At 44.9% G+C, this 13,926-nt stretch overlaps 1 protein-coding gene across 1 annotated transcript; it reads right to left on the bottom strand.

Moving 5' to 3' along the window:
- Positions 1–572: 572 nt before the first annotated feature.
- Positions 573–11,772, bottom strand: LOC144102298 (uncharacterized). Its single transcript, XM_077635602.1, has 4 exons — positions 11,524–11,772; positions 7,997–8,210; positions 4,519–4,648; positions 573–627 (listed from the first exon to the last, which is right to left on the bottom strand). Exons 1-4 carry the CDS (start codon positions 11,770–11,772, stop codon positions 573–575), a joined length of 648 nt encoding a protein of 215 aa, XP_077491728.1.
- Positions 11,773–13,926: the final 2,154 nt, after the last annotated feature.

Here is a 13,926-nt window from a genome sequence, read left to right as displayed (position 1 = left end):
CAAATCCCATAGACAGTCTATAGACAATCTATATAGATTTATGGCCATACTCTTATAGTGCAATTTTGTCTATACACAGTCTGCAGACTATGAATGGACAAAGTTAAATATCAAAAGGAAGGCAACAGAGGCTATAAGAAGTCTATAGACTGTCTATAGACCATTTTTGTAAGGGGAGGCCCGTGACAACTAGGGTAACCAGCTCGACCACCCCCTTGACAATGTGACCGATCAGTGACCATAATAAATTTCATATAGTAAGCCCACATATTTGACAAGCTTACTCTTCGCAGATAAAACATTTTATCATTCGCTCGCAAAAGGAGCTGACTGCGGTGGTATTTTGTTTATGTGCAAGTCTGTACATTACGAGTTGGGAGCTATTCCTGGGAGTCTGTGACAGGAAGTACCGATTTGTTTGCCTGTTAAAAGAAAATGTGAAGGTATGATGCGTTGGCATTTATTCGCGAGGCGTGATCAAAATACTAGAAAGCTGCGAATACGCCATGCGAAGCTGATGGAAGAACGAATGGTGCGACCAAACAGGACGCGGAAGAACACAGTTGATAAGGTCAGGCGGTAGTCATGCCTGCGTAGGCGTCAGTCGCCTCAGTTGTCTCCTTGTCCCTGCGCAAAAAGAAAGAGTGCCGCAAATGTTATGCCCGGCAGTCGAGACAAACTCTCTGGTGTGGTATTCATAACACTTGCGCAATAATTACGTTTCGCTTGTTTTCGACGCCAGGGCCCGCAATAAAGAAGTGCGTACTAAGTGCACGTGTGTTCTTTGGTCCGAGATGATTGGCTGGAAACCCGAAGGTGGCAGCTTCATGACGCATCTTGAAACCACGCAAAAAAAGACAAGGGACGAGGAAGAAACTAACAGCACAGAGTTTATTCCTCGTCCCTTCTCTTTTTTTGAGTGGTTTCAAGATGCATTCTACTAATAGTCACAAACTAGCCAGTCTCTCTCTATTAAGCTTCATGACGAAAGCTAACTTATGGTTCCCGTACTGTCGTCCTGGATGGAACTGCGCTTGAGACTGCAGCAATGACTGTAGCGTAAAACTGAATTTTTTCCTGAAGATGCGCTGCAAATACTGACGATTTACATTGAAGCGTTCCAAAGCAGGAACAACAGGCTGTGGTTGATCTCAAGGCAGTTGGGCACTTATCTGTAGCTAAATCAATCTGAAATTCAATACGATAGCAAGGCGGGCGAGTTGGTGATACATATCTGAAAAATCACAGCGCGAAAAAAGGGGACTTCAAGAGTGGAAAACACAGGACAAGCGGTGACTCTCAACTAAAGTTTAATCACAGCAAACAGGCAAATATAAGTGAACAGGCAACAACCAAACATTAAAACCACAAGGAACGTGCACTATGTTGGGTCAAGATAGGCAGCCTCACTGTCACGCAGAAGCAGGGATGGTTTGCTGACGCACAATTTTGATTTCTTCATCTTGTATGCTTCTACGATTTGTCTGGTCAATAGATCGGGGTGTTTGTACAATATGTCACTGTAATACAAGGCAGGAAAACATGATTTACACTCTCGGCAATGATCAAATAAATTCGTGGAGCGGTTGGAACCTAATGAGTTCAGATGTTCTCTCAGACATGTGTTAATACACCGTCCTGTTTGACCAATGCAAATTTGACCACAGGACAGCGGTATTTTGTACACCACGCCCTGAGAGCACGGTAAAAATATTTCTTATCATGCTTAATGCCACAGGACGCTACAGATTTTTAGGATTGCGAGCCTTATTTTCAACAATTGAACAAATTCTATTGACCTTATTTGGTGCCGAAAAAACTAGATAATTCATACCTATGGGCCACATTTTTAAGACCATGAGAGAGGCGGTGTACATAGGGAAGGACTGCGAACTTTTTCTGTTTCTGTTCATTCTTTGAAGATAGCAGCAAAGCCGAGCTTTTCAGCTTTTTAACTATTTTATTGCCACCCAAAGTGATGTATTACAGTGACATATTGTACAAACACCCCGAGATATTGACCAGAGAAATCGTAGAAGCATACAAGATGAGGAAGAAGTCAAGATTGTGCGTCAGCAAACCACCCCTGCTCCTGCGTGACAGTGAGGTTGCCTATCTTGACCCAACATAGTGCACGTTCCTTGTGGTTTTAATGTTTGGTTGTTGCCTGTTCACTTAAATTTGCCTGTTTGCTGCGATTAAACTTTAGTTGAGAGTCAGCGCTTCTCCTGTGTTTTCTACACTAAAGTCCCAGTCTTTCAGCGCTGTAATTTTTCAAATAAATCAATCTGATACGGCGGCGCCCACGCTTGCTGTTTTCTGGAGCAACAGAACACTCCTTAAGGAACGCTCATAGGGGCACGTGCTTGTACTGCACGCTTCCGTCTAAGAAGCGCTTACGTTGGCGGCAGCGATGGCGGGTTCACTGTCTGGCTGGCTGTGATGACCGTAGTGATTTTCGAAATCGCAGACCAGAGGCGTTCGATCTACGGAGATTTCTTTGAGTGATTTAGCCGCTATTGGGGTGCCCGGAACTATGCCGAATTTCAGGGACTGGAATGTCTGTCTACGAGCGCTTTTTCATTTTGCCATAAACGCAGGTGCCGCGGATTCGAGCGCACAGCCTGCCGCTCATATGTGAACGTCATGTGGGCTCTGGTACTGAGTGTGTGCTTCGGCAGCGTATGAAATAAATTTTTCGTGTCTAAATGTTTGGAAAGAAATAGGAATGCGATCAAGCGACAAAGAGGTAGTTTGCAAGCTATAGCTTGCAAACTAGATCTATCCGAACAGCATCATAGCCATAAGAAGCTTCGATCTCGACTAATCCATTTGAAACGACAGGGCAGCTTTCTATTACTATTGGAGTGGATGGGGATAGATTCAGTGGAGGTCCGCGGCTGGTGATATAAATCGCAAGGCCCACTTGAAAGCAACCTCTCGCTAACTGCACATAAAAAAAACGTAACGTGGCAATTGGCAAAAAGCAAGGTAATTTTTGTTTTATCAATTGTAGGCCGTGGAATGTCGTCGTAATTTATTTTCATTCTTTATTTTAGAAAAAAAAAACACTTCCGCCCGACTGCGAGATGTAAACAAGCGCACGTCCTTTATGCTGTGTACCACGTCTTTGCGTTTCACACGTTTTCGCCCCTAATGTGCTTACAGAAGATCGATATCCCGAGGTGCCCCACTTCTTTTGCAGCGACAGTGGCCGCGGACTGAACAGTCACATTTCTGCGGGCGCTTCGCAGGTGAAAAAATGGGTGTTTCGCAAAACAAATTAACGAATGTTACCTGCGAAAACCGCTGTCTGCCAATTATGCATGCCTATATCAGAAATATTTGAAGAGATTCTTTTTCAACAACTTTTCCTCATGAACAGCACATGCTTCGATATGCTAACTTGCTGCCTCACTTGCAGCGCTTTCGCTGCAAGTAACTTGCCCAGATTGTTGCACTTAGCGCCATCTGTCTCATCGCACGCCATTTCTGAATAACCATTAAAATTCATCCTCTTGAAGCGGCGCATGTCACGTCGTCGTTTCGATTAAACGACCAGTGACTTCATGGGAATAGAGGTTACCCATATAGAACAATCGGTGGCCATTGACACATTGGCCCTAGGGGTTGCCTCTTGAAATATTCAACGGCCAATAACTAAAGGGGTCTCACGTTACCTTTAAAAAGAAGTTCGATCGTTATTCATTCAATGAGCATTAGGGCTTTCTGAGTGAAAGGACAATCGGTGGCCATTGACACAATGGTCCTTGGGGTTGCCGCTATGAAACATTCAACGGCCATTGACTAAAGGGGTCTCACGTTACCTTTAAAAAAAGTACGATCGTTATTCATTCAATGAGCATTAGGGTCTTCTGAGTGAAAGGTCAATCGGTGGCCATTGACACAATGGTCCTCGGGGTTGCCTCTATGAAACATTCAACGGCCATTGACTAAAGGGGTCTCACGTTACCTTTAAAAAGTTCGATCGTTATTCATTCAATGAGCATTAGGGCTTTCTGAGTGAAAGGACAATCGGTGGCCATTGACACAATGGTCCTTGGGGTTGCCGCTATGAAACATTCAACGGCCATTGACTAAAGGGGTCTCACGTTACCTTTAAAAAAAGTTCGATCGTTATTCATTCAATGAGCATTAGGGCTTTCTGAGTGAAAGGACAATCGATGGCCATTGACACAATGGTCCTTGGGGTTGCCTCTATGAAACATTCAACGGCCATTGACTAAAGGGGTCTCACGTTACCTTTAAAAAGAGGTTCGACCGGTATTCATTCGATGAGCTTTAGGGCTTTCTGAGTGAAAGGACGATCGGTGGCCATTGACACAATGGTCCTTGGGGTTGCCACTATGAAACATTCAACGGCCATTGACTAAAGGGGTCTCACGTTACCTTAAAAAAAAGTTCGATCGTTATTCATTCAATGAGCATTAGGGCTTTCCGAGTGAAAGGAGCATTAGTCACAACAAGTGAAGGAACCAGCAGGTTTCGAACACTCACTCGACGGAATCGAGGGCGGTGTCTGTCTCAGCGCTTTCCAGGTCGGCCGCATACCCCGTGGATCCTTCGTCGTCTTCAGTCGCCCAGCGTCCCTCCTTATTGATGACGTCACCATCGTATTCGCGCTTGGCTGCATGCCCGAAGTGATTCTTTAGCCGTCGGCATAGTCAGTGGAAAGCATTCAGTGTACTGCGAGACTTTCCCAAACAGAGGACGTAACCAATTGGGCAAGCATTTGAACTTTGCGGTTCTCTAAGTCCAACGAGATAATAATGATCGTAAAAGTTTTTAGAACATCGCGGAGGAGATCCTTGTGGTACGATCAATTAGGCGGCGGTAGCCACCAGGCTTCTTCGGTCGATGGTGCATGGGAGAGAATCACAGCGCTCTTAATACGTCGAAATGATTGGAGGTGTGACGCGGCGCCGAAGAAACAAAGGGACGCGGAATTCCATTTGGCAGCCCTCTTTTTTTTTCATGTAACAAAGCAACGCAATGCAGTGGAAGACTCCGAAATAATTTCAACGAACCGGGGTTCCTTGAGACGAACAAAAAAAAAACAGTACACCGAAGTTCTCGCATTGCGACTCTAACAACTTTTGCAAATACTCTACACTAACGTTATGGGGATGGTACTACTTGCAGTCACCCACAATAATAAATGGGGACGCAGCTTTCAGAGAAGTGTTTTTCTTGTTGTAGTTAGATAAAAAAATTCAGGACATAGAAATAATTTTATGACCATTCTCACAAAATTTCATTGTTATATCTGTAGAAAACAGTTTACTAAATAGAGATTTCCTCTGAATCTTGTCAGACGGCTGCAGAGATAATAAAATGTGGCTGAAAGCCGGTTGAACATTCATTGCAATCCGGATGGTGTGTTAGAGGTCCAGACATTCATAGAACTTTTCATATCCAGCAATTCTGGACAAAGCACTTTTGAGCGGGAAACCTTTAAGAATGCATTTCATATAATGTACGATTTCACTATAAACGTTATGGGGATGGTACTACTTGCAGTCACCCACAATAATAAATGGGGACGCAGCTTTCAGAGAAGTTTTTTTCTTGTTGTAGTTAGATAAAAAATTCAGGACATAGAAATAATTTTATGACCATTCTCACAAAATTTCATTGTTATATCTGTAGAAAACAGTTTACTAAATAGAGATTTCCTCTGAATCTTGTCAGACGGCTGCAGAGATAATAAAATGTGGCTGAAAGCTGGTTGAACATTCATTGCAATCCGGATGGTGTGTTAGAGGTCCAGACATTCATAGAATTTTTCATATCCAGCAATTCTGGACAAAGCACTTTTGAGCGGGAAACCTTTAGGAATGCATTTCATATAATGTACGATTTCACTATAAACGTTATGGGGATGGTACTACTTGCAGTCACCCACAATAATAAATGGGGACGCAGCTTTCAGAGAAGTTTTTTTCTTGTTGTAGTTAGATAAAAAAATTCAGGACATAGAAATAATTTTATGACCATTCTCACAAAATTTCATTGTTATATCTGTAGAAAACAGTTTACCAAATAGAGATTTCCTCTGAATCTTGTCAGACGGCTGCAGAGATAATAAAATGTGGCTGAAAGCTGGTTGAACATTCATTGCAATCCGGACGGTGTGTTAGAGGTCCAGACATTCATAGAATTTTTCATATCCAGCAATTCTGGACAAAGCACTTTTGAGCGGGAAACCTTTAAGAATGCATTTCATATAATGTACGATTTCACTATAACAATCAATATATCCGCGGATCACCCGAGGGCAGTCTTGTATTTTTTTCTATTCACGTTTTTGCTTATCATCAAAAGCGTTCCACATTGGTTTTTTATGGCAGTCTTAGCTGTTCGATGCGATTGGTGGAAACACTTTCTTTTTAAAAGAAAGATTTTGCTGCATAACAGAATAATGGACAATTATCTTCAATATTTTTATGACAGTATCGTACAATTTTGTAATTTTCAAAATTTTTGCCCGAAAAAGCTGGACTTGTTTTCGCAAAGCACAAGTTTCGGTTTCGAATTTTCGTGATGCAGCGTCCATTGACTTATCGAGAATAGGAAGAAAACTTCACACAGTACATCTAAAATGAGAGGGAATGCCTGCCTAAATTCTATAAACATGCGAAAGCTGAACTGCATGAACGATAACGACGAAGATGAAGACAGAATTTTCTGTTTCTTCGCGCCGCAGATGGAAGTTGATGAAGACGACGATGTGCAATGCACAGCGCGAGTGTGTGTTGCAGTTAACATAAGGCGTGACCGGATGCGGCGATAGCATAGTACTTTCGTGCATTGACCAGTGAAGCTGATCTCTTCCGCCACCACGAGTTTGAATCCTAGTCGCCGCAGTATGTTTCATTTATTTTTATTTATTTATTTCACTTGGCACAAACCCACAAACATCGCAACATCTTGCTCGGGGTTTAGCCACGAGAATAATGATTCTCACTAAAATTCACGAATTTCAGAAATCAACAATGTTTTTTCCTGCATTATGGTCCCGAGAGAGAAACAAAACGAACGGGGTCAAAATAGATAAAAAGTCGCGAAGAAATTCCCCCCCCCCCCCCCCGCAAGCAGAAAACCGTAAAAGCGAATAACGCCCAATCTTCCTGTTAGGATCGATACGTTATCATGCTCTTTTCAGCCTGAGCCGGTAGCACCTCATCCGGCTTCCTTTCTTGCATGTGTGGCTCAGTTACCGCGAGGATTCCCACTTGAAAAACACAGCAGAAAATTTTCTGCCGTCAGAATTTTCTGCAGTACTTTTCACCATGACCTTTTAATAAGAAGATACATTTTTTAGTCACAAACCCAATTTCCTGTAGTAACTAGAGAAAAACACTATAGAACTGTGTGTTGTGTTGTGTTTTATGGCATACAGGCTGCTAAGGCCGTCATGCGCCAAACGCAACTATAGAACTGTGTACTAGAGCAAAAAATGATAGTACCAAAAAATTAGTCCAAAATACAGAAAAATCTTTCGTTACGACAAAAGGTCTTGCTAAACTTTTGTCGCGGTTCGTCCACTTTTTTCAACTGCCCTTATACAAATGGTCTATAGACAGTCTATAGCTTTCTTATAGACTCTATTGCCTTTTTAGATATTTCTTTCTGGCTATTAATAGTCCACAGATTGTCTATAGACAAAAGTCTACTAAAAGTGTTGACCATAAATCTATAGATTGTCTATAGACTGTCTATATGATTTCTATTGTCTATAGACTGCTCTCTGTGGATTGTCTACAGTCTATAGACTTTATAGAAAGAAGTCTATGGACAGTCTATAGACTGTCTAGCCTCTGCCCATCCTTACAAATTTCTTTAGAGAGTCTATAGACTTTTTAGACAGAAGTCTATGGACAGTCTATAGACTGTGTAAAGAAATTTTTGTAAGGATGGGCAGAGGCTACACAGGTCGTGAGTGGTTTCTGCGCATGAAAGACGATCCACGCACGGAGGCCGGGGGTCGTAGTCTTCTTGGCCTCATCTTCGGCGGAAGTGGTGGCCCTGGAGCGCTGCCTCCTGGCGGCGTCGCTGAGCAGCACCACGCCCACCACGGTGACACCGAGCACGAGCGCCAACATGAACCACAGCGTGTACTGGAAGCTGGCCGGCTGGACGGTCTCGTCTCGGTTGCGCTTGGCTTGGTCCAGCAGCAGCCGGAACGCCTGCCAGAACATCCGATCGCCATCGTCATCATTAGGCTGGTCACATCCGCTGCAGAGCGAATGCCTCTCCCATTTGCCCTAAACTGTCCCCCTCTCCTGCTGCAGCCAAATCTATCCTATCCCAGCCCGTTTCCCTAATCTCATCTCATAACTTTGCTCTGCGCCCTCCACTCACTTTAAAATATTTCCTTAAACACTCCACGGGCAGTCAGTCTGTAGGACGTCTATAGCCTATGTTTTAAAATTATTGCGAGGCCCGTCACTTCTTGGTTTTCATATAATCCACACTCTTACTCTAACAGATCACTGATCTCGCTGAAGCTCAGTTCCTCTACTTGATTTCAGCTCGAATTCGCTCAAGAACGAATCGGCAGATTCCCCTCAAAGGATGCGCTCCAGCCAACGGCGTCGATTGATATTGATGACGTCGTGGTTATTCCTATTAAGCCGTGGTGAATGCCCTTTCGTGCGCCACCCCCTGCGATTTCACGCTAACAGTTCCAAGGGGATTAACGACAACCTCAAGAGAATCGATCGAAGCCATTGGCTGGAGGGCTTCCTTTAGGGGCACCTGTCGCTTTGTTCTTGAGTTGTATCAGACTATAGCACGAAAGTGTAAAACGCGCAAGGCACTTCCCGCACAGTTTTTTGCAAAAACGTGTTCTTTTCTTGGGTGGGGGGGGGGGGGGGGAGAGACTGACTGCCAGCTTCCGGTACCGCAGAGCGATTCCTTTTTTCAGTTCTGCTGCAAGAAACAGCCAACGGGAGACGACAGCTTGCATGGCGTGTCCTGACGTCCCCGAACGCCTACTTAACCTGTTTCCCCCTGCCTCACCGGGTGTGCGACAGACATGCTGCGCCTACTGCAATCCCCGGACCCCTTGTGCACGTGGGCGGCTAGCGACCGAATGCGGGTGCATCTGTAGTGCAACGTGACTAGCGCAACAAAAACACGCAGACAGTACTAACTGCACTAAGCGGAGCTGCATAAATTTTCCCGCGGGTAAGATCAGGGTGCAGCTACTTATAGGACAAAAAAGTTCACAAGGATGGTCGTTGTTAAGTTCTGCGGGGTTCATGTTGCTAGCGGCGAGTGCAATATGAAGCTCAATGACGTCATCAATCAGGGATCACGTGATTATCTTCTGCCCAATAAGAACAAAGTACTACCGCGCTCTTCTGCCGACGACTGCAGTATGTGTCACCTCTAGTGACCGGATTTAAGAATGCGCTCCGGCTGTCTCATATGGCGTATCTGTGAGAGTAGGAAATGGCGGTATATAATAATAAGTGTAATTACTTATCAATGTAATAGTTATCAATATTGCCACAGTACCAAGCAGTCCAGTGGTGCCATACCACTGCCGAACAGTTTTAGATGGGACTTGCCATGCCTTGCGCACTCGAGGGGCTAGGGGATTCGTCTTCTTCCTCGCTCGAGCTCCCTGCTGTCTTGCACTCCCAGCACGTCTAATTAAATCTGGTTTGGGTGCTTCGCCCCTTTGTCGGTGACAATATACTTAAGGAATGTACAAATGATGGGACATATCTGTGTCATGCTCCCGAGTCGCTGCTTGTTTAACGCCCGAGTCAAAAAGACGCGCGGGCGTTGATGAATACTTCTTTACGCCACCGTGTTTCTTTGGTTTCCGTTACTCGGGACTTATATACATAACAGTAGACGACGCGTTTATTTCGTAATTCAAAAGTTCCATGCTTGCAGGCCCTATGTGGAGCCGCCTCCATGCCCTGTCCTATACACCGCTGGCTTCATCCAGCTTAAAGGGACACTGAGGAGAAATTGAAGTTGGCTTGTATCGATATAATAGCAGCTCCTGATCACAAAAAAGGCCACTCTTACTGAAAACAAAGCTCTTGTAATGTAGAAAATAGCAAGAACCAAAATACAGGTATCGCCGCCACAGGCCGATCTCGCAAGTACAAGCGTGATGACTTCCTAGGACAAGATGCGCCACCTTGGAGGAATTTTCCTTACGTCATGGACCGCGCGAATCTCTGAGGCTGGCAAAAGAAGGTTGCGAACCGCACCGCTAGCCGTCATAAATCACGGAGTCTGCGTTTACGTCACGTGTCACGTCACTCCGTTCTGAGACGTCATAAGAGTTGCCGTGGCGTCATAAGAGTTCCCTGAGTATGAATCACAGCGGCGGGAAAATCTTTTTCATTTTCGAATCCATATTTCTTTGAAATAAATGCATCCTTCGCGCACGAATAAGCGGCAACGAAGCCATGAAATGCCGAACTATCAGATTTTGCTAACAAAAAAAAAAATTCATAGAGTTCTCCTCAGTGTCCCTTTAATCTGAACTTTTCGTGAGATATTATTTCTAAACGTTTTCGCTTCATTGTCCTAGCTATATTAAGTATCGCGAGTCATTGTATCAATGCCCCCGCTTATCTAGATCGTGAGATACAATCTACTGCCACAGGGCAACAATGTTGCCGTAGCCTTTTGTGAAGTACTGTCTATAAAGGGCTGAATCCAGACACCGCCTTCCCGTACGTCCTTCTAACGTGCGAGCTGCAGGAGGTGGCGTTGCTTAAATCCTGTAGTTCAGTGCATCATGTCTGAACACCTGCGTCTTGAAACGAAAAAAAAACCATTCGCCACGAGCAGCTCTGGAAGTATAAGAATCCTACGATTGTTTTTGGTATTTGGACATACTCCAGCTCGCCGAGAAATACACTGAGTACTTATGAGTACTTTAATGAGTACTTATTAAAGGCACAGCAGTGCACATGACAGGAATGAGCTCGGCGCAGTGATTTTTTTGTTTTTTTTGTTTCTGTTCTGCAAAAGAAACAAAGTGGACTGTGCAAGTTCCCGCTAAGCTTATTGCTGTTTTTTTTTAGACCAACGTTTGTGCCCCGTATCTTTCTTTTCTTCTCCATGTTTCAGTAAAGTAGAAAGTTGGGGGTAAAGATCCATCTAAAAACGGCGCACAAAAAACACGAAAAACGGAACAGGACGGAGCGCTCTTGTCCGTCCTTTTCTCCGTGTTTTTCTTGTTTTTTGTGCGCCGTTTTTGGATGAATCCTTCTCTATTGACCCCTCATATATGACTCCACTTTTTTGTCATACATGCTCTTAGGCATGGGTAAAGATTCTAAGAGTTAAAAAAACGTATGTTAAAGAAGAGCACTTCACAAAGCAAAGCCTAAGCTTGTGAATGACGGAGCAGTACTCTCTCCTCTTTGCGGTATATTCCATTAACCCACCGTGTTTCCCATCACAAAATCGTAGCCCATCCCGAGAAAAAGCCGGTTCGGCGACGAACAAAGCCAACCTCACCTTAACGGCCACGTTGGTGGGGCCTTCGATCTGCGATCGATCAATTTTGCCCGTCGCTGCCCCCGCATTTACACCCAGCGGGGACAAGAACGTCTTGGGCGACGCCGCCTGTGCCGCCTCTTCCGCTGACCCAGGACCTTTCGGCTGCGAGTTGGCCATCGTCTGCTGCAATCCAAAAGTGGTTCGGTCTTCCGCCCGATACCAGAGCGTCTTAATGCAGGGACCATTATTAGCTCGTTCTGAAACCATCCCGGTTTCGTTCTCAAACTGCCATGCAATAAATCTATTGCCAAAATATTATGCCGGAACAAATCGGCGCAAACCTTTGGATACGTGTTGAAAAGCTAATGATGCCAATTCATCGCATCGCAGGATGACGTAACCTTGACTGAGAATGACGTAAGGCGGATAAACTAATCGTTGATGGAGTTGTACTGAAAGAAAGGCAATCTAGAACCGTTATCAAAGCTGGCGGACATGCAGGGGCCATAATCCGGGCTTCAGAAATTTCGTTCCGAAACCAGACTGAATTTTACAGCGATAGCTGTTAAAGGCGCCCGTCTCTGGCTCTTGTGTCGTCGTCGCCGTCGGCATAACCGGTGGGTCCGTTAATGCCACGTGACCTTATTTCACGGTCAACCTGGGTCGCATAAGCCTATGGGTGGCTCTGTTTGGAACAGCCGCTTGCCAGCTGCAGGTGTGCATCACTTGACCATTACATCAGTGCGATATGAGGCCACTATCTTTTCTACCTCAAAACGTCCCCCCCCTCCAAAATAAACGCCTAAACAGCTAACGCTGAATCTAACGTTACACAATCGTAACCGTCCTGTGAGTTTTTTTTAAATAAGGCTCCGCGGAAGTACTTAAGGTTAAGCACAATTTTCAGAAGTGAGCACAGTGCGTGGAAAATAGAGGAGCAATTTTTATATCCGATTAAATTAGTCGCTCTCTCATCCACGCGAGACAAATACGTTGCCACTTACGCGTTTCTGGAAGGGCAGCAGCGATTCCAAGCGGGCCGCATATTAATAGACCAGAGCTATACCCGTAGGCTACATGTTTTGTTCCCATTTCTCTGAAACACTCGTACGGAGTGCTTCCATAGACTTCTTGTATACGAAGTTAGACATTAAGGGACATTAAAAATCACTAGAGTTGTGTGAAAAGTAGTCAAGCGGTATGAACAGACTTGCGACATTGGCTTCTTTGCACGACCTTAGTTTAAGCTGATAAATTTTAATACATAACTCATCGCTTTAAAAACAGCGATTTGATTTGTAATGGTCTTGGGCCTCTTCTAAAGCGGAGCGTTTTCGGTGCTGGCGGTGCCCTGATCAGTGTTCCGCCGGCTGTCTCCATTGACGAAAGCATCGATCAGACACCGTTACTAGATTTCGCTATCACCTTGCTTTTTGTAGCAGCTGGCCAGAGAGGGCATGGAGGTTGTCATGAGTCAAACTAGCGTACGTAGGCTTAGAGCAAGAATGGAAACCCGCTTCGGCTCGGCACTCCGCCCCCTCCCTATTCACAAATATAGCGGCTATTCCGCCTCCTAACTGAAAATGAACGCGTACGGAGTAGCGGGTATTAGGAGAAGTGTATCTCAGCCCAAAGCAATGGTGTAACCCCGGCATAACGTGACAATTCTACTTCAACTCCCCTCTGCCCTGCGTAAAAAAACCAAAGCGTCGGCTAGTCCTCGTAATCGCACGGATCTGCCAGTCAGCGGGCCGGGGAAAGCGTAAACAAATAGATCTGATAGAAACAACCTCTGCGTTGCATAAAAACCACAGGTAAATCCCTTTTGCCAAGCTCCCTCGCACGAGAATACAAGATATTACCTGAGAAACCGTGAAGAAAAAGCAACACGCTTTTTGGCTCAGAATGGGGACATGCACAAGCACTCACGTGTGGACTGCGTGAAGCTAGTGATCGAGTCAGCCCGGTAAGTAACACTTGGTATTGCTCGACAAAAAAGGATCGTTAGGGGAAGACTGCTCACCTGCGTAAGCCTCTTGACCACACAATTACTTCTTCTTCCTTCTTTGCGACAATACTAGAGTCACGCGAGTTGCGGCTCTCTGCACGCCATGGAGAAGAAGAATCCTATATAAAACAACGAAGCAAGGAAGAGAAATTTTGGCGCCGGATCCATGTCAGTTTCTCATTTTATTTCTGTTTCTGATTCTCATCGACATTCAGGCGACCGCGGGCATTAACGTGAACACGGCTATTCCTGAATAAGGCTGATGTCGGGTTACGGACCCCTGAGATTAAAGGCATGTCACCCCGCATCTAACCAATGTGTCAGTCGATATCGTCATCAGCCTGGTTACAATCACTGCAGAAAATGTCTTTGTTCACTGATCTCCAATTATCCATGACCAGTGTTTGCCATCA

This window comes from Amblyomma americanum, chromosome 8, assembly GCF_052857255.1.
Source record: "Amblyomma americanum isolate KBUSLIRL-KWMA chromosome 8, ASM5285725v1, whole genome shotgun sequence".
In the NCBI taxonomy this organism is placed as follows: Eukaryota; Metazoa; Arthropoda; class Arachnida; order Ixodida; family Ixodidae; genus Amblyomma; species Amblyomma americanum.
Note: the sequence above shows the minus strand (reverse complement) of the source record. Positions and strands in the feature narration are given on the sequence as shown.